The sequence below is a fragment of the Athene cunicularia genome (genome assembly GCF_003259725.1).
Source record: "Athene cunicularia isolate RWA chromosome 3 unlocalized genomic scaffold, athCun1 chr3_part1, whole genome shotgun sequence".
Lineage (NCBI taxonomy): Eukaryota > Metazoa > Chordata > Aves > Strigiformes > Strigidae > Athene > Athene cunicularia.
The window spans coordinates 60,633,223-60,653,039 of NW_020799097.1; the positions used below are offsets into that span (position 1 = coordinate 60,633,223).

The window sequence follows — 19,817 nt, forward strand, 5'->3', positions numbered from 1 at the left end:
TGAGGAGTTACACCTGCTTCTAAGTCTGCCTAATTATTTCTGTGGTTTTACAGCAGGGTGTATGAACCAGTTTACCTTTATAAATTACTGACTCCATTGATAGGAAGTAGTGCAAAAGTACCTGAGTAGATAATAAATTGATAGTAATAAAACTTTGTGAGATTTTTGGATATAATGATTTATAGCAATGTAAATAGTATTAATATATTTGACTTTCACATAGATATTTTCTTTCTTCTTGGCAGAGCAGTTGGTGCTCTTGCAGACAGCAAGGATTTTGTAGAAGATCTCCTGAAAGGAAAAAAAGTGGATTTGTCTTTTCAAGGAATTGATCACTTCAGAAATGAAGTTGGATTTGTGAAGTTGCCAGAAAACGATCATACAACAAAACTTACGGAAATAGCAGGTATCACTTGTCAATCTAGTTTAAGTGCTTTAAAAATTTTTTGACAACCTGGATGAGAATGGAGCACAAAGATAAGTTGTTTCTAATTTAGTCAACATTAATATAACTTTAACAACTGCAAAGGGTACATAATGAATTTCCCAGCATAGTTCAAAAGGATATTAATGATTTACCGACAGTACTGTTCTCTGATATCTTTTTATTTAGTAGATGTAAAAAATGTAGCACAGATTTGCAGACAGATACAAAGACCCCGTTCTACCTTGCTTTGGTTCAAGTACTGTCTGCTGTTTCTTAGCTGATATTTATACCCCTTTCAATTTGTATATTCATACTTAGTGACTTTAAGAAGTGTATCTTTGATGCATCTTCCTTGACTTGCAAAGTTACATAGTCTTCTCCTTTGTGTTTATGCTGAGTAAAGCACTGAGAGACACTGACGTTCTTTCCTCTTCTATGGTCTGGGGAGTCTTAAGTTTTGTGTTTCCTGTAGTACGTTATCATTCTTAAATCTCAGTGAACTAACTGTAATTTACCACTCCCACATGTATAAGTGTATATATATACACACACGCATATATATGTATAGGTATGTATATGTACTTTATATGTAGGCTTCTATATATGTATAAAGGAAAACCTGGACTTTCTCTGCACCCCTGGAGGATAAGGGGAATTTGAGAGAAGGACATGTCTCGTCTGTCAGAGTAATGGAGTTGAATACCATGCTGCTTTAGCCTGAGATTGTTTTTGGTGCAGCAGTGGAACCAATCTGTGGGTTGTTCAAAGTTAATTGCCTTCCTTTAGCAATTAGGAAGTTACTGAAAGATGTGGCAGGTACGTGCTACTTTGTGTGTGCCCCCACATGTTCACTTCAAGAGCAAAACTCTCAGTTCTGTCTTAACAATGGAGCTAAGGCCACTGTCTTTGCCAATCAGATAAAATGCATCCAAAGATACAGTTCAAGTCAGTAGGAATATATAAATTAAAAAGAGGGTAAATATTAGCTGAGAAACAGTAGTCAGTACCTACACCAAAACAAGGTAGAGTGGAATTTTTTATCTATGAGTCTATACTTAAACTATGTTGTTTACAGATATTAAATAAAAATTCTCAGAGAACAGTACTGTCTGTAATTCACTGGTGTCCTTTAAAACTATCCCGGCAATTCCAACTATTCCTTGGAAAGACACTTTAAAAGAGTTTTTCAGTATTGATGAATTATCTTTTGTGCTCTGAGGAATGTGAGGTCACACCATTTTTTAATAGTGCAATAAACCCATATAGGACATTTTGCAGAGTGGCAAAGACTGCTGCTATCACGCTACCTCTTTGCAATCCCATACAGAGAAAAAATGGAAAAAGTCTTTCTGAAGTGCCTTTAGAAAATGTTTAGTACTTTTTATCTGACATTTTCAAGAAAGATTGAATAGAAGACTGTGAGCTTTTCAGTTTACCAAATTGCTATGCTGTTATTGGGCCATGCTCTATTATTTTAAGTGGCATCCGATAAAGAAGTATTTCTAATATTCAGTGTGGTAGAAATTGAACAGTTCTTAGAGTTTCAGAGATGCTTCAGTTGTTGAATGATCCCATAATTATATCAGAGATTGAATCTACCAATTTCTTCAGTCCTTTGGAAAATATTCTTCCTCATCCTTGTCTTTGAATTTGTCTTTAGATTTCTTTTAAAGGTGACAGAATATGTATGCTTTTTTATAAACAGTGAGATAATCCATAAACCCTTTCAATACCTCTTGTGAAAGGAGATGGTTTTTGTTAGTGACAGTAACTTTTGATTTTGAGATTATAGTTAAGAACTCCAAAATAATTTAAGTTGCTAGACATGGAGAGCCAAATATTTTTTAACTACAGGAAAAAAAGGAGTATGAGTGATTTTTCTACACATTTTAGATTAGTGAACCAGATTTTAATCAGAATTAGACAAGTAAAGATGTGATTAGATTTTGACCTTTGTTTTTTAGTTTGACAGTCCTTCCTAGTAGAGAAACTCATAGTGCAGTCAAATTTAGCAAACAAGCAAACCTCTGTTTTCTTTGTAAAGCATAACTGCTGAGCATTCTTTGCTTACATTAGAAGTCCAGCTGTATATTATTATTTTCACCTAACACTGCTGTTTAGTAAAAATGTTTCTTATTTAAGTGCTTACTTTTGCCAACCCAGTGGATTGTTTCTTTGCCTTAGGCCTGTTGTTCAGTCTCTAGACTTAGTGATGTTGGTTTCATCTGGATTTAGTTCTGAAACAGGGTAGGGAGCTGAACATTACCAGAAGAAAATGGTAAAATGATTGAAAATGGTTAATGGGTATGACTTCAGGGTATGCTATCTTAACATTTCTTAGTGACTGTCATAATCATAACTTCTGAACTGCTGCTGATTTCAGAGCATCTTTTATCTGCCTTCATGGAAAAGCTAATATTATTTCATAACAGGTAACCTGTAATTCAGGAAAGCAAACTGTTTGTGTTGGTGCTTGTGCCAGAAAAAAAGATTTTTAGGTCTGTAATTATGTAACACTAAGATTATACAAGTGTGTTTCAAACACTGTCTTAGTTACATATTAAATTAGTGGAGGGGCCAGATATGAATAGGAAGAAAATGAATACGCTGTATAGTTTCTACATATGTCTTTATTATATTTAATTACAAATAATCTAAGTAACCTGATAAAAATAGATAATTTTTTATTATATAGATGTCCTTCAGGGCAGTGCAGTTTGCAGTATGAAATAATATTAAACAAAAGAATCCATGTGAACACTTCAAAACTGATGAGGTAGGAGTTGTTAGGATTCCCCCCCTCCCCCAAGTGTATCACATATATAATTCCTTTAACGTAAGAGTACACTTATAGAGTTAATTCTAACACAGTTTAATTTGCATGCAATTTTTGCAAAACATTAGCAGTCATTCAGCTAAGGGCCAAAACTCCTACTGAAAGTGTTGAATTCTGGGGAGAAGACCATGTAGTACTTTCTGGGCTGTGCTTGACACAATAAATGTACCTTCTAATCATCATACGATTAGCATCATATTAGGAGAAATGTGACATTATTTTCTGTGATACATTTCATATATTAATTCCAAACAGGCTGTATGTCAAAATTATGCCTAGTATTTCTTCTCTGTGGATAGTATCCTGAATACACAATTTGAGAGCGAAAGCTGCTAGAGAAAATATTGGAAACTCTTTTCTGGTGGGCTGCTATTGTGAGGATCTCTGAAGATTGCTGTCAGATCTTCATATATACTGCTGTGAGGTTATATATGTTTGACGGAAATTAATTGTCACAAGTTTATGCTGGCTCCTAGTGCAGCTTGCCTGTGACCCTTGTGTCCCTAGGAAACTTCGATTTTAAAACTGAAGCTGGCAGAAAGAAGAAAAATATACAGTATTGCCTGCAGGATGTTAATCATTTTGTTGTTGTCCATGCAGTAGTAAAGAGAGATCACTTCTGCAGCTGGTTTGATTTTTTGCAAGACCTAAGTTTAGCTTATCACAGAATTATTATGCTTCAAGATTATGTTCATTTTCTGCTATGCTCTGAGGTAAATTTTGACTTCATGTGTTAGTTTGTGTTCTACATGAACATTGAAAGAGAAATATTGATAATATAGCAATAGAAAATACTTGAGGTTAAAATAAGTTCTTGTAAAAGTCCATTTAGTTCCATAAATTATATGGAAATTTGTTTGATATCAGTAATATCTGAATGTAGTACAGGATTATAATGGTGAGTATCTGCTAATGTAAATGAAAGTTTGCAGAGACAATTTCAGGAAAGCAGATCTAACAGGGATCTTCTGTTTATTGTGGTTTGCTAGTTATTTCCCAATAATCCATTAAAAGACATTAGCGTCATATAATTATCTTCCAGGAATAGTACTAAACTGTTAGGACAGAAGTTTGAGGAGTATTTTAATCCTTCTTTCTCCAAGTCATGTTAGAAATTCCTGAGCTAAAAGCAACATATACACTCATGGTGAGTTTTAAAAAGCTCTTCATTTCTTGTGCTTTGCTACACTACAGAATATTTGAAGTACTAAGTGAGTTTGGAAAAGGTGATAAATTGTCTGGCTTTGATTTTCATTTTGATAATTATATTCTAAATTCTGCTAGAAACTGATAAAACTGAGTAAATGAATCCTGTTTTTTACCCACAGGACTTGCAGATTTTGGTTTTGTGGATGAATGATGCATTATGGACTGACCATGAGGGGGAGCTTGTATTTCATGAACAAGAGCCTTACTCTTCTATTTCTGCAGATAGCTATTTCATTTGCTTTTGGTCCTTTGTTTTAAGAAATGTTCATTTGTTGGGTTAAATATTTGAGTACAGTTAGGACTAGACAGACACGTACACCTAACTAGTCATTTCCTTTAGTTTTATATAAATGACATTTAGACTAATATCACTAAATTGATTTTCCTAACAGTCCATACTAGAGAGGGAGAAATGGAGAGTAAGTCATACTTACCCATCTTCTTTTCTAGGTACATTAAAGTGTTACTCAAGTATAAGTTGGCATTGCCACCATACCAAAGCAGTCTGGCCCCTATTGTTGTGCTGGAGATTTAAGCAACCACATGGTAAATTGTGGTTATATTAACATAAATTAAAGGTTTTTACCTTCGCCAGCTAATTTTTAACCTATACAGTTTGCTAGTGCAGTTTACTCTATAGTTACATGACTGTTGGCACAAAAGATAGGAGCGGGGGCAGGCATGGGGCTGGAGAGGAGGAACAGTCTGTTTTGGCGAGGATGGTGGTTTATGAGCTTCTTGAAAGATTATGAAACCACACATTTAGCATCTATTTTAGGGTGAGTTACATTGCCCTGACTTCAGAGGGCCTAGGGAAATAATTCAGTTAATTTAGTTCCCTTTAGTTCCAGATGGCTGAAGCTAACATAAATTAATTTTGCCTCTTGTCAGTTATTCTTAAGTCATTTCACATGATGGAAGAATTAAGAACTCAGAACTGTTGTACAGATCGGTTGTTTTAATGGAAAATTACAAAATGAACAAAAAGCTGCTAGTCCAAATCCATAACAGTTGCATTGAAAACGTACTGCTGTGACGTGTTTGATTTTCTTCTAGTCCATGCAGTAGTTATAGTTCCTGCTAATGCATGTAGCAGAACTTTACTGGTCTGTCTAGAAACCTGGTTCATCCACAGCAAGAAGGATGCTCTGAAGTTGATAGTGGCAATGTTCTGCTGTCTCAAAAATATAATTATCTATGTCAGCAAATATATCTCTTCTGTATCATGTGATGAATATCAGCAGAAAAAAAAACCCCAACGATTCTTTTGTTGATTTCATTACAAGAGACAAGACTTCTACCTGCTGATAGTACTTAAATGAAAGGCTGGTTCCAGTAGACATGAGCATTGTTCATGCCTTTTGATATTTCAAAGTTTTCTGCATGCAACCTTTTCTAATTCAGCTTTGTGCTACATGATGGGTTTTTTTTTTCGTGTAGGCCCCCCTTGACAGACAAATGCTGACAACAGGGGCAGACATTTTAGTGAAAATGAACAGTCACTATGATGGCCTAGTGTAACAACAGTTAGTTTTATGAGTTTGTGCTTCCAACAGGTAATAGTTACTAAATAACAGTTTCCTCTGGGGTTCAACATTTTATTAGTTGCATGGGAATACTAAATGCTGTGCTATTGCCAAATCTCTTAGTTGACCTTTTTTGTGTGTCAGGTGACACGTAGAAGAAGCTTCTACTTGGGACAGGGGGCTGGCTTTGGAGCATTGTGTTGCAGTGCCTGTCTTGCCCTTTGACTCTACTACACTTCATGCACGATCTTAAAATTTTGATCAACTGTGTGGAAGGAGTCAGAAAGAATCTTTTCAATTTGCTGAAAAAACTGTGATTCGGCTGTACAATGGCACAGAGAGGGCAGATACAAGGGGAAGAATAAGGATTTAATAGAAAGGAGGTCAGGGTAGCAGGAATAAGTAGAGGATCTGTTTGTAAGAAAAGGAAAAAATCTTACCAGAGGATTCTGGCATTTACAAAGTAATCTCTAATTTTCTGTTGTGTAGTCAGGTGGAACCCGAAGTGAAGTTTTAAATTGTTGCAAGGACAGTTAGTAGGGAGACTGAAACATCTTCAGTTTGTCATAGTATTTTATCTTTGAAGCTTGATGTTTTATTATGGTTTTTATTCTTACTGTAGTTTTGTATGTGAAATACATAAACCAAACTAACCCATGTGCTTGCCTGGCTTTGAATCTGCCATTTAATTTCTCCTTGATTGTTTAATATGAGATGCTTTTGTTAATGCCCCTCTGTACAGGACATATACAGTGATCTGGTTAAAGGCCACTGAACACTGCTATATTATTTAATGAAACTCGGTGTGCTGTTCACTATGTTCATGGCCTTTGTTCCTCTAAAACACCCATTAGTGATCTCCACATTTGTTCCTTAATGCTAAAAATGTATAGTTCTCTGAAAGCAAGGACAGCAAATGCTTTTGGATTTTCATTTACATTCTTTTTAATATTGTGCTGTCAAACACTGAACAACAACAACTCTGATAAATACTCTATTAAAATGAAGCTATAAGATATGGGTTTTGTGGTTTAAAAGAAGGTACTCTTACCCGCTTCTTTTTGTGATTGTGACAAACTTTCAGGAAGTATTGGAATGGATTAAAGCCAGTAAAAGAGCTGAGTTTCTTCAAGAAGTCTGACGCTTTGAGCCTTCAAATTATAATTGTTTGTCTTGTAAGACTCACCTTACGTATATTGGTATTTGTGCACAAAGTGGGGATTGCTTTGTCCAGCTGCTCCTCGGATCCTGTTTTATGAATGAGCACATCTTTCTTCTATTTACGTGTATGGTGATGGAGAGAATCAGAGCGACCTGCATATACTGCTGATACGTGTGTGAAATAACCATCCAGCTCACTGATACACCATAGGAGTATGGTACAGTCCAACTTGCTGTAGAAAAGCCCAAGTAATATATAACCATGTAGCAGTGTAAGAACCATTAGGAAATTGGCTTGACCCTTGTTTATCTTTTGGCACAGTTTAAAGCTGATTATTTACAGAGAAATGCTAACACTGATGGGGAGAAAAAATAGCCTCTCCATATGGAGAGATGAGAAGCAAGACCTTTCCTTTTCTTACATCCCAGAGATGAAAATCACAAGCACATGAGGTAGTGACTGACCCAGGTTTAGCCAGGAAAAAAGTTTTTATTTTTCATCAGAGCTTGGGCATTGCTGAGGTGTTCAGGATTCAGTAGTTTTTGTCAGGTAGCAGCTAGGGACTCTCCTCAGGCTGATACTATCCTTCATAATGGTCTTAACAGTAGGATGGTAGAGAGTTTGGTGCTGATGAATCTTTCATTATATATTCCAAGCATAACATAATATGTAAAATAATTTTTTTTAAAATTCGTAGTGCTCACCTATGGTGACATATAGTTGAGGTCATGACAAATATTAGCATCTGAAATAGATGGGTTTGAGTTCTTAATTGACTTGGAAAATAGGTCTTGTAAGGCTTTGCATGTGCATTATTCTCAGTGCTATTAGGAAAGGAGGGATGACCAGAAGAGCTTATTTGTGAACCCCAAACTTCTGCTAACTGATAGCCAACAGAATGCTTTTAAAAAACAACTAGGAACTTAAAAATTTTGACATGGCTTAACATGAAATTTATGATTGTAAGTTATTTATGCTTAGCTTTTCTTCAGCTCCAAGTGTAATGTAAAAAAGATTGTCAATAAAGAGACAGAATACTGTTTCTAAATTCTAAACCTTTTAATTGAGGGAACATGTTTTAGAGACAAGCAGAAATTAATAGACTGGAAGAAAATGTACATACGTAGCAGTTTTCCATATCTAATGAAATCTTGGAAAAGAAGATGGCCATTTGTATTATAGAATATGTCTTGATGTGCAATTTTTCTTTGAATCATTCTGTATTGATTTAGCTGTTGAATTTTTGAGCCTTTCCAGTATATACTGAGTATGTTTCACATATCACATTTCAAATCTAATTAAGGGGAAACAGTTTTCTAATGGATTCACCCACATCCAATGCAAGAGAGGTAGATGACATTCAGTAATTTTGACATTATAAAAATAGGGTATGAAATGGTATTGCAGAGTACTTCAAATTGCATTAAAGATGGTCTGAAAGCTGTCCAAAAATTTGTTCCAGGAAGTCATTGAGCTTGTAAAAAAAGACTTAACTTTTCTAGGATATACTCTGAAGCTGCAGACATTGCTCAGCCTGAGACTAATATGGGAAAACACACATCTTGTTTGTTTTTTTGAGTCCAGCTAATGATGTTCATGTTGGGGGGAAAAATGGCAGGTCCTAATTTTTTAAGACCCATGGGTATTGTTGCTCTACTATTCTTGTCACTGGCCTCAAATTTCTTTCAGTTCAGGCAATCCCATCATAAACTTTAACCTTCATGTATTTGCTCAGTCTTCAAATCCCCTTTCATGCTGTCCCATAAGCCTGGAACTTTCTCTTGCCCACAGCATCCATGCTTCCTTCCACATTTCTTTTAAAACCCTTCTTGTGGCCACTTCTTCAAAGAGCTGTGTGGATATTAATAGCATTATATTTTAACCTTCCTGTGCTCTCAGGAAACCATTTCCCTTTGTTTCTTTTTTTTACTCTCCATCTACTAAGTTTCTGTTTATCTTTGAAGAAGGAAACATTGTACTATTTATAAGTTCACCTTAACCAGTAAAATGTCATATTTTCCTTAAGTATCAAATACTGCAAAACTGGGGCTATCTATAGTACCAGCAAGTGTGGCCAATCTTAAGCCTGTGATATTTAATAAGTCTGTGCTGTGACAAAGCTGTGTGAGAAGTCTCATCACCATGAGAACATGTGTGGAGACACACACACACACACACACACACACACCTACCAAATTTGAAACTTCACACTCTCTGAAATTATGCTTTCTTTCCTTTGAGCCAGTTTTTCATTATGGTTTTTCTTGATTTGAATTGCCAGGTATGAAAAAAGATTAGATTAGGAAGAGAAATAGCGGATATTGAACTAAGGTATGTAGCATAAAATGAAAACACACAGTCCATGTGGTTGCTGTGTCACTGTGTTCAGCAGTGTAAAGTATAAGTGCCCTACTGTCCCACTATAATAGGCATTTATAGTGCTATATGATAAGTCTATCCTGTTGAAAATGCTGGGTTTAAAATCCTGTGATCAGATGCACATTGGCAAACCACTGCTCTGACACTAAGCACTTACTGGAGTTACAGGGACACCCTTAGAGGTGCAAATCTTCACCAGCACAGATCTTAACTGCAGAGTGGGAAATAAGACACTGCTTGGCATAAAATGTGATACCAGAAAGAATTTGAGCTTTTAGGGGACAAAAAAAGACTACAATTCACAAGACTGACTCAGAATATCACAGGGTAGGATAAACCTGGTTTTGATAAACTAATCCTTTGCTGGAACATCAAGTCAATGAATCTGCACATAATGCCATTCGGAGAACCAAACACAGGAACCAGAAAATGGCTTTGTTACAGATAATTTCAGTTTTAAATAAATGTAACATTTTATTAGCTTATGAGCATCAGAAAATAAGCAGGCCAGTGGATACATGGAAATACATGCACACTATAACTGAATGACTTAATTCGAACTTCCTTATCTCAGTTTGAAGGAGCAGCAAACATTTATTTGTAGTCTTCTGTTTTGATATGTTAATCTGCTGTTCAGCAGCATTTGTGTGCACAGCTGCACAATAGCTTAGTGGGGATTCAGTGTAAATTTAGAAATGTTTCCTGCAGACACAATTTAAAATAATGCAAGTAGGTAAGCTGTACTTGCATATAGATGCATAGCTGTAGCTACATATCTATAGTAAGTCTATAGATGTAGATACATAGCTGTATAGATTTAGATACATAACCGCTATATGGACCTATAGAGCTATATATACATATACACATACATGGGGTGAGGGGGAGGGAGAGAGAGCACGGGCATAAGCTGAAGCATGGCAGGTTCCCTCTGAACATCAAGAAACCCTTTTTTCACTGTGAGTGACCACAGACTGGCACAGGTTGCCCAGGGAGATTGTGGAGTCTCCATCCTTTGAGATAAGCAAAACCCATCTGGACACGGTCCTGGGCAACTGGGCCTAGATGGCCCCACTTGAGCAGAGGCGTTGCACCAGATGAGCTCCAAAGGTCCTTTCCAACCTCAACCATTGTGGTAGGTTATTTTCAGCATCTACCATAGTAATATGACCCATAATACTATTGTAAAAGCTTTACAAGTTTTAATCTGGTTGTCCTTTCAGTATCCTGTGAGTTAGGATTAAAGGTTGGGCTAATTATTTTTTGTAAAATGCATCAGCCATCTTATAAGTGGGGAATGAATGTTGAAAGAGAATTTTCAAGTGGGCCTGTTTAAGAGATGGCATTTGGGTCTTTGATTTCTTTGGCTTCTTTCAAAATCCCAACTTCTGCATAGACTGTGGAGCCTAATCATATGCAGCAAAGAAAGAGAAGTGAATTTTGATCTCCAGGTCCCAAGTGAATACTCAGCCCATCTTCCTTTTCCTTGGGCCTTCCCTATTTTTCTTCAGCCAGCTGTGCTGGTTGCTTTCCAGTGTAATGCATTTTCTGTTAGGTGGGAGAATAAATCACTGGATCTTTCTGTTACAATTGAACTGTCAAGCCAAAATTAATACAATGCAAATACATTGTGATGGTAAGGGTTGACTGAATTCATGTGATAGGATTGGGTATTTTTTTCCCTATTTTGATTTTAGTTCAAGGATAGTATGAGTCAGCTAGACCTACAGCTAGTGAAAAATTGGAAGTTGCATTTACAAAGGAAAAATAAAAAAAAGATTTTGCAGTTTTTCTGGTTTCCAGTAATAGAAATATTCTAGTTACTGGCATTATTTTTGCCACAGGTTTTATCAATTTTATCTAAACTTTTTTTCAAAATTATAACAATTTTTAAATGTATTTCAGCTAAAAGAAATATGGAACATAATTCAAAAGTTATACAGAAATTTATTTCTGACATGAAACATTACATTGGGCAGGTGAGTTGGGAAATAGTAAACTAGGTCAGCGTAGTACCTTTGGCCTGGATTGTAGATAGATAAAAGTGCACACTAAAAATAGGAAATCAGCTTGGAAGGCAACAGTGAAGCTTAAAAAAACAAACAAATATCATTAATATACCTAGTATGTTCTATAATTCTGCCATGTAAATCCAGAACCAGAATTTAGAGCTTTCAGTTTCAGATTTCCTTTGGTCTGAGTGGGAGATTACCCAAATATAGATAATAGAACTCGCCATGGAATAGTGTTTTTGAAGAGAGACAGTTCTGTTACATACTCTGTTTTCCTGAAGTTTCCAAACTTCTAGTGTAGTAACTCCGGAACAGTTCTAATGTCAAGTTCCTGTTTTGACAGCAAAAGCAGATAGCATGGACAGCTTTCTAATTGCCATTAGTTTAGTAAAGCCAAATTCATGACCCATACTAACTGCAAATATAAGACTATTTTTACATGAAATAATATATACCTTTGAAGTTAACTAGAAATCTCTCTGCCTTATCGTACTCGTCATCATGTTTCTTCCATGTGGAGCAGCTGTGACTCATATTATAGTTGAAAGCACATTTTTAAGCATTCTATCATGTAATATCTTTGTACCTCTACATTTTTCTCCCCCCTCAGAGACTATGAAGAAGATATTTCAAGAAAAAGGCATCTTGACAGGAGAAGGAAGAGCTTTTAAACCACATCTGACCTTCATGAAGTTGTCAAAATCAACAGAGCTACGTAAGCAGGTGAGCTCACATTTCACACAGCTCAGCAGCAATCTTAGAAAGTTTAATTTGGAGACAAAGGAATTGCTTATGATACAGCATCATGCTTTCTACTTTGTAACCAGCTGAAGAGGTAAGACTTCAAAATATTGATTTTTAAAGAAAAATTAGTGCATCTAACATACAAACAGTAGTCCTGTACTGTATTTTACTATTCTTGATATTCTCACTACAGTAATATCATGGTCTATTTCTTTTGTGAAACTAGGCAAGACCAAAAGATGAAAATACTTGTTCAGAATTGCGGAGTTGTTATTGTAGATTATATGCATGCAGTTTGTTTGGATAATTTTGTTACTGTATAGGAGAAAATAAGCAAATAAACAATGGAATTTATATTTGGATTATGCATAATAAGCAGACTGTCAGTTCCCCCTATTGAATATGCTTTGGTGAATTTCAGAGTAACAATGTAACACATCTTCTGTATTCTCTCTTGCAGGCGGTTATTTCTTGCTATTTATTAGCTTTTTTGACAAAATACACAAATACTTAACAGTAGGTTATAACTGCGATGATAAATAGAATCAATACTCGTGTATCTAGTTTTTTATTTCATACTAATTTAACAATAATATTGTATTATTTAACATAATGTATATCTTCATACTTTTTTGCTGACATTGTATGGAATGTTTTATGTGATCCTTTAAGACTGACCAGGAAAATTTTCAGAATAAGTAAATAAGAATTGTAAATAAGAATTATTTATAAATTAAAAAATTGTAAATAAGAATTAAAGTACATAATATAAATATTTTAAGTTGATTTTTTCCCTAATAGTAAGCATTAAAGAAAAATACTTCAAAGTTTCATTAGAAATAACAAAAAAATGCTGAAGGTGCATATTTTAATTAGGTAGTGTTGTGAAATTAGTTGGAAGAAGGCAGTGAGACTTGAGATACATCAGGAAACTTCAAGGGCACACATACTTGCTGTGAAACAGAAATAAGGACATGTCCACAGGTTGTCACCTACAACATGTGTATTATTGCTATTAAATTTGTAAGTTCGCATAAGCTGTTGCTTGTATTAACAGTTGTTTTTTAAAACACTCATTTTAAAAATTCACAGCTCTTCTAGAATATCAGCTGTTCAGTAATTTAACTCTTTGGTTAAAACATCTGAGACTATAAGGGTCAGGTTTTTGCCATTCTGTTTTTTGGTTGTTTTTCTTCTGGTTGATTTTTTTTGTTTACATTTCTCTACCTTGCATGAACCCTTAGCCAGGATGCATAATTTCTGTGTTCTGATACTCACTGCCGCTGACAGAACCAGGTCAATGTCATTCCAAATCATCTTCCTTAGTCCTCTATAATGCTGGATAATGCATATGGTGTTCTAAAGAAACACTGTATAGAAAAATACTATGTATTAAAAATCTGTAAAAATTTTTCTCTGTCAATCCACTGTTAGGCATAAACATCAGTCTTTACTATCATTTGTTGTTTCATTGTGCTTATGCTTTTAGTGAGATAGTTTCATGCATTTACTGAAAACAATAAATAAACCCATGAAACATAAAAAGAATAACTATTTTGTAGTACATTTTAATATGTCTAATTGCATTTTCCGATCATACAACAGTATGAGAAATAGGAAAGGGGAGTGTATGAAGTTTACATGAGAAAGGATATAAAAAAGCAAATAGAACTAAAGTGGTTGAGTATAGTTCACAGCTATAGCTTTATAACTATATATTTTTTTTAAATGTAAGTTTCCTTATTTGATGCAATATTCTGTTAAGCCATTCTCCTCATAGTGACATCTAAATTCCACCAAAGTTATCTTTTGGGAGAAAGAACAATCTGTTTTTGAAACCTTAATATAGCTACAGGCATTTTTGAAATGCATATAGTCTTTAAAGATTTTAACTTTGCCAAATTGTTGCTGATAATTACAAAGCAAAAAGTTTGAGAATTCAAAATTAATAAAGATCTCAAGAAATCAGCTTTCTACTTTGAAGGCACAGCATTAAGCTAAAAATGGTAAATCTAAAAATCTTGGAAACAGACATGAATAAAGGATCAAAATGTGAGATAAAGTGGGTTAGAAAAGAGCTATCTGGGTCACTGTACCCCCTTCAGCTTCTAAGGTTAAAGAGAAGCTGAATGAGTGGGAGCAACTCATTCTTCATGCTTAGTTGGACAATTCTGAGATCAAATGGGCCACTGAAAACTTCCCCAAAATAAGGAGGTACAGTGTGCCTCTAGGTGTCCTTGTGGAAGGAGATAAAGCCTTGCACATGTTTAGCTATTTCCACAATTGTTTAAATGATAAGAAGCTTAGGTTAGTATCATTATCTTCTATACAAAGAACCTAATGAAACACAATGAAAGAAGAAACTGGAGTTTTGCACTTGAAGACACCATTTCTATTGTTGCTTCTCTCACTAGCCTGCTATGTTGCCACACATCAGTCACAACCCCTCTGTTTTTCATTCATCCAGGCTGCTGTTTATTTCAGGGCGTGTTGTGAGGCACACTTGATAAATGCCATATGACATTTGAAGATCCTTTGATACCTAGTGCTGACAGAACTACAAATACTGTGAAATGGATTTCACAAGTAGAAGATTACTGACAGCTAAATTGCTCTGATGGCATCTGCTTAATTATTAAGGAGTATATCCTTAGCCTAGACAGTGGTTGACAAGAATATATGCCCAAAATATAGTTTAGAAATATTTAAGATATTATATTCTTCTGTACAGTATATCTTTAGAATGCTGTATGTATAATTAGTAAAAGAATATATTAGTGAGAAACATCCATTTGTATTTACAGCACTTGCAAGTGTTGTACAAGGCCTGATTCACTTTTACCATTCAACTTCAATGGTAACATTGTCAAGATGCTAGATATTATTTTGCAGACGGTATTATTATGACTCCACTGGAAATAGAAGTTACTGCATGATTCAGTAATTTATTCTTGTAATTTTTAATGTAAATTATGTTAAACTTTTGCTACTATCCTGGTTTCATGTAGAGATAACATAAGGTACTTATTTTGTAATAATAATTCCTTTGGCATAAAGGAGGAAATTCCACACTGAATCAAACCCAAACCAGAGTCTCCAAATACAGATCTTTTTGATGTGCACTCACATACATCTTTTTGCTATATTCAGGTAGACATACCAGATAAGATGTGTAATACTGATAACTAAGGTAATTACCTTTCTTCTCATGTAAATTTTCTCTCAATTTGTGACTAGTATTTTTGGCTTTGTGAAATCAAATATAGCTCAAGAAACCTGTAGTGTGTCTGCTGATGTCTTTTGTAGGCTTACTCTAAGCAGTTACAGCAAGTTTTGGCAGCCAGACAATAACCGATCTAATGTCTTTTCTGTCTTATTTAGATAAGGAATCTCCAGCACTTATCACAGGAAAGGTTATTACTTCTTTAGTACTTAGATATCGTGTGTCTTGCTTCACTAATTTGTTAATGAATTTCTGTTGCATGTGTATGCATCAAATACTGTGTTCAGTAAAGATCCTCTGAAGAGGATCTTCCCTTTCTGGTATTATTCCTTTAAGTTTTTTACAATACTTGAAAATAGAATATAATACCTCTGGAATAGTTTTCAGTTTCCTACATTTCTAATTTTGCTTTTATTCATACCTGTATGGCATAGATACATAGCCATGCCATGTAGGACCTTATGAGAAAGAGTGATTCTCAGCAAAACCCAAGCTATTCTGTCAATCAGTCCTCGCTGATTCTGACCTCCAGCATTCTTTTTATAACTCCAGGGATCTCTGGCATTTTGTACAGAAAAGCTGGTATAAGAAAAGCCACAGAACTCATTAAATCCCTCTGTATTTCCATTTATTAGCCTCTACATCAGTGGTTTGTATTGTGACAACTGTTACTTGCCAATATGGGACTCTGAGGCATGTACTTATTTGGAGAACTTGATGCCTATCCTAAAATGGCTGAAATGATCACTTCGGCACAATACAAAACAATAACCACTTTCTTTCACAGTCTTATGAGACCAACAGAAATGTTTTGTGATTTTTTATATGGTATTTTTTTAATCTGCAGATCTAACATCAGGGGCAAAAAATGCACAATGGGGTGACCTCACAGCTGGAAGAGGGTCTTAAATGCTCTTCTTTCAGTCTTCCTGCTTTCATACCATACACCATTTTGCAGAGATACATAACTACAGTACTTGTTTTAAAGAACAAGAAGAAGAAAAGACATAACTATAGACAGTTTGTTACAAGCTAAATGTAGTGTGAGGTGTTAGTCATAGTGACTAACTTTCCTTTAAATTACAAAATGTACTGAACATGGTAGATACAGGTAATCTATGCTTTTACACATGCTCCTGTTATAAGACTGAGGCTTCAGAAGGCAGCACCTCTTCACGCATGAACTCTTCTAAGTCCACATGGGGATCATCAAGGTCTAGGCAAAGAAACTTTTCCACAACAGACTTGCATTTTTCCATCCGATCTCCTTTTGAAGGATGATCAATACGTTTGATAGCTTTTCCACTGCGAATCAGTTCTGACACTTCCATTCCTCTTTCAATAATGTTGGCTGGCATTCCTGCTAATGCAGCAATGTTGGCAGCATGACTAACAGTGGACATGCCCTGTTTGATCTGATAGAAAAATATCAACTCATCTCCATCTTGGTGGGTCTCCATGGTCAGGTACTCCAGCAGAGGTGTGTTAGGCAGGAGTTCTAGTTGCATTAAACTGTGAAAATTAGTGGAGACAAAGACCTGCGGACACTGTGTTCCTTGACTTATCCAGTACCTCAGGACAGCAGCCAGAAGGGACAGGCCATTGAGTGTGTTGGTCCCTTTACCAAACTCATCAATAAGTACCAAGGACCTCTCTGTGGCATTGTTTACTGCCTTGGCAACCTGGTTAAGATCAATCATGAAAGTGGAGAGCCCTACAGAAACTGATTCCCTACTGTGAATTCTTGTGTAAATCCCATCAATTACTCCAATCTCTGCCTCTGTTGCAGGGACATAACTGCCAATTAGAGCCATGAAGACTATAAGACCTACTTGCTTTAAGTAGACACTCTTTCCAGATGAGTTGGGCCCTGTGATGATCTTTATTCGTCTGGTAGCCTCGCCACTGTTCACAGGATTGGCCACAAAAGTCTTTGCACATAGTTCCATGAGTGGATGTCTTCCATCCTTGATGTGGAAGCCTTGGTGGTGAGTAAAGCGTGGCCGGCAGTAGGCATTCTCCCGGGCCATCACTGCCAAAGCTAGTAGCACATCTAGGTGTGCAGTATACTCAATCACACTGTTGAGCACTTCAGACTTCTCCAAGATCTTTGTCTGCAGCTGATGCATAATGAGTGTTTCCTGGTCTCTGATCTCACAGTGCAAGTCACCTAGCAGGCTGTCTAACTCCTTAGTCCTAGCACTTCTGTAGTGCAGTTTATCCTCTGACAAGAACATGAAATCCAAGCCTTTGATTTCAAAGTCACTCTTATCCACCATAGTTGGTAGCCGTGGAATGGAGAGAAGGAACCCAATCAAAGGAATGTAGATCACACAACAGGAGGGAATCTGATTGTCCAAGTTCTCCAGTTCTTTTCGTGCCACTTCTGTAAGGAACTCTGACAGTCCCATCAGCTTTCGTTTCTTCTCATCAATGGTAGGGTCCACATTTGGTTTAACAGTGAAGCGGTTCTCTGAGATGCTGCCTTCAAAGTCTACCACTCTGCTGATTAGATTAGCAATGTAGTGCAGATCATCAGTGAAAACACGCGAGATAGTCTGAAAGAGTTCAATAGTGTGGGGCAGAGAACGACATGTGTCTCTAATGCACACTGCACTGTACGCTGTCTTATAGAGCGCTTGCCAGTCACTAACTTTAGTATGGGAGAGAGTCATTCTTTTCAGAATAAGAGGCACATTTTTAATATTCTTGAGGCAACCTTGAAGAGTGAGAACTGTTTCATGGTTCTGAGCCAGCAAGAAGAAGTGGATAACATCTAGCCGTTTATTCAGTTCTGTCAAGTTCTGAGTAGGTCGTGTGAGCCACAGCCTCAGCAGCTTTTCTCCCCATTTGCACCTGCAGCGGTTTAAAATTCCATATAAACTGAATCCTTCTTTTAATCCACTGGACAGCTTGTACACAGAAGGATGGATATCACTTTTAAATATCTGCAGGACACTGTAAGTGTCTTGGTCCATATTCACAATATCTGACAGCACAAACTTTTTAAAGGCCAAAATAGGAACTGCAATAGTGCTTTCTTCGAGCTCAACTCCAACCCTTCTCCTGTCTAGGAACTTAAGGAGTCCCCCGAGGGCTCGTATCATGAGTGGGCTCTCAAAAGGGATGATTGAAGACAAGTAGAGGACTTTCTCTGTTGCAGTCATATGAGATGGGATAAATGGAAGTTGCCTAGATAGGATCCGTTGCTTGCTAACTTCTAGGCCAAAATCTGTGTTAGGAAACAAGACAATTTCTGGTTTTCTTATATCTTTGTCACCAGCAGTAGCTGTTAGGTTGGTCAGGAATTTGGCAATGTTTTGGTCCTGTTTTGCACTGGTCACTATGCACTGAGGATTAACTTCCCCAATCACTCTATGCAGTAGCTTGAGGTCTTCATTATCAGGTATGTCAGGCATGAAGTACACTGAGCAATCTTCTGTATCATAGTAAGTAATTGCAAGCTGCCCTGCATACCACAAAACAGACATGTGTGTCTCGGAGCACTCTTTGTCCTCTTGTTCGGGTCCAAGTGGTGATGGCAAGGCACAACTTCTGGCTGATATGGCACTCATTCTTTTGAATAAAGATACTTTTATTCACAACTCATCCAGAAAATTCCGAGAAGTAACTGTAACTGACAACAGCAAGTTAACATTCATTCTTCCAACCCTGGAGAAAATAAGATGCTACCAGGAATTAAAGACCCATGTTACCTGTTCCAGTGAGAAGATGCAGCTAATAACTACAGCCGCCATCTTGCTTCCAAGCAAGGTGTAACTGAGCTAACTACCCGCAATGTTGGAATAGTTTTACAGTTTTAATTTGTATCCTTTATTTTAGTAAGTATGTATGTATGCCCAAATACAAATACAGTAGTGTACATGCACATGTATATACACATACAAAATCGTCCTCCCTCAGAGGCACAGGACACTCATGTGCACTGACCACAGATCCTCACAACACTGCAGCCACATAAACTAGGCATTGTTTCAGGGTCCTCCCGCAGTATTTATGCAGCAGTACCTGTTTCAATACAAGTCATAACGTGCTGCTGCAGGGATCAACCATGCCAAACAGCTTCTCCTACAGAGTCCGCAGTGGCTGTCCGCAACCTACTTCCAGCCGGCTCCCACTTCTTCCCCCTTCTGCTCACCCTCCTCACCGCAGACGGGCAGCTCGTCTCGGCTGCTGTGTCTCCTTACAGCCCAAAAGTTTCATCTTGACCCGCTCCCCTCCCGCTCCGGGCAGGTGCTTGCCGCTCCCTGCCCTCAGGCCTCCCCGCCGCCGGTTCCT

At 36.7% G+C, this 19,817-nt stretch overlaps 2 protein-coding genes across 7 annotated transcripts in view; one reads left to right on the forward strand and one right to left on the reverse strand.

The window, feature by feature from the left end:
* The window catches only part of AKAP7 (A-kinase anchoring protein 7), an 88,299-nt gene that overhangs the window by 14,103 nt on the left and 54,379 nt on the right, over positions 1-19,817 (forward strand). For all 6 annotated transcript variants that reach the window (XR_003398018.1, XM_026845187.1, XM_026845185.1 and 3 more), the window contains 2 exons: positions 246-406; positions 12,162-12,274. Coding sequence is in view for 5 of the 6 variants with exons in the window: in XM_026845187.1 (XP_026700988.1) it covers positions 246-406; positions 12,162-12,274 (274 nt within the window). In the remaining variant the exon portion in view is untranslated. The remainder of the gene's footprint in view (positions 1-245; positions 407-12,161; positions 12,275-19,817) is intronic.
* Positions 16,259-19,137, reverse strand: MSH5 (mutS homolog 5). Its single transcript, XM_026845182.1, has one exon. It carries the CDS (start codon positions 19,091-19,093, stop codon positions 16,658-16,660), a length of 2,436 nt encoding a protein of 811 aa, XP_026700983.1. The 5' UTR covers positions 19,094-19,137; the 3' UTR covers positions 16,259-16,657.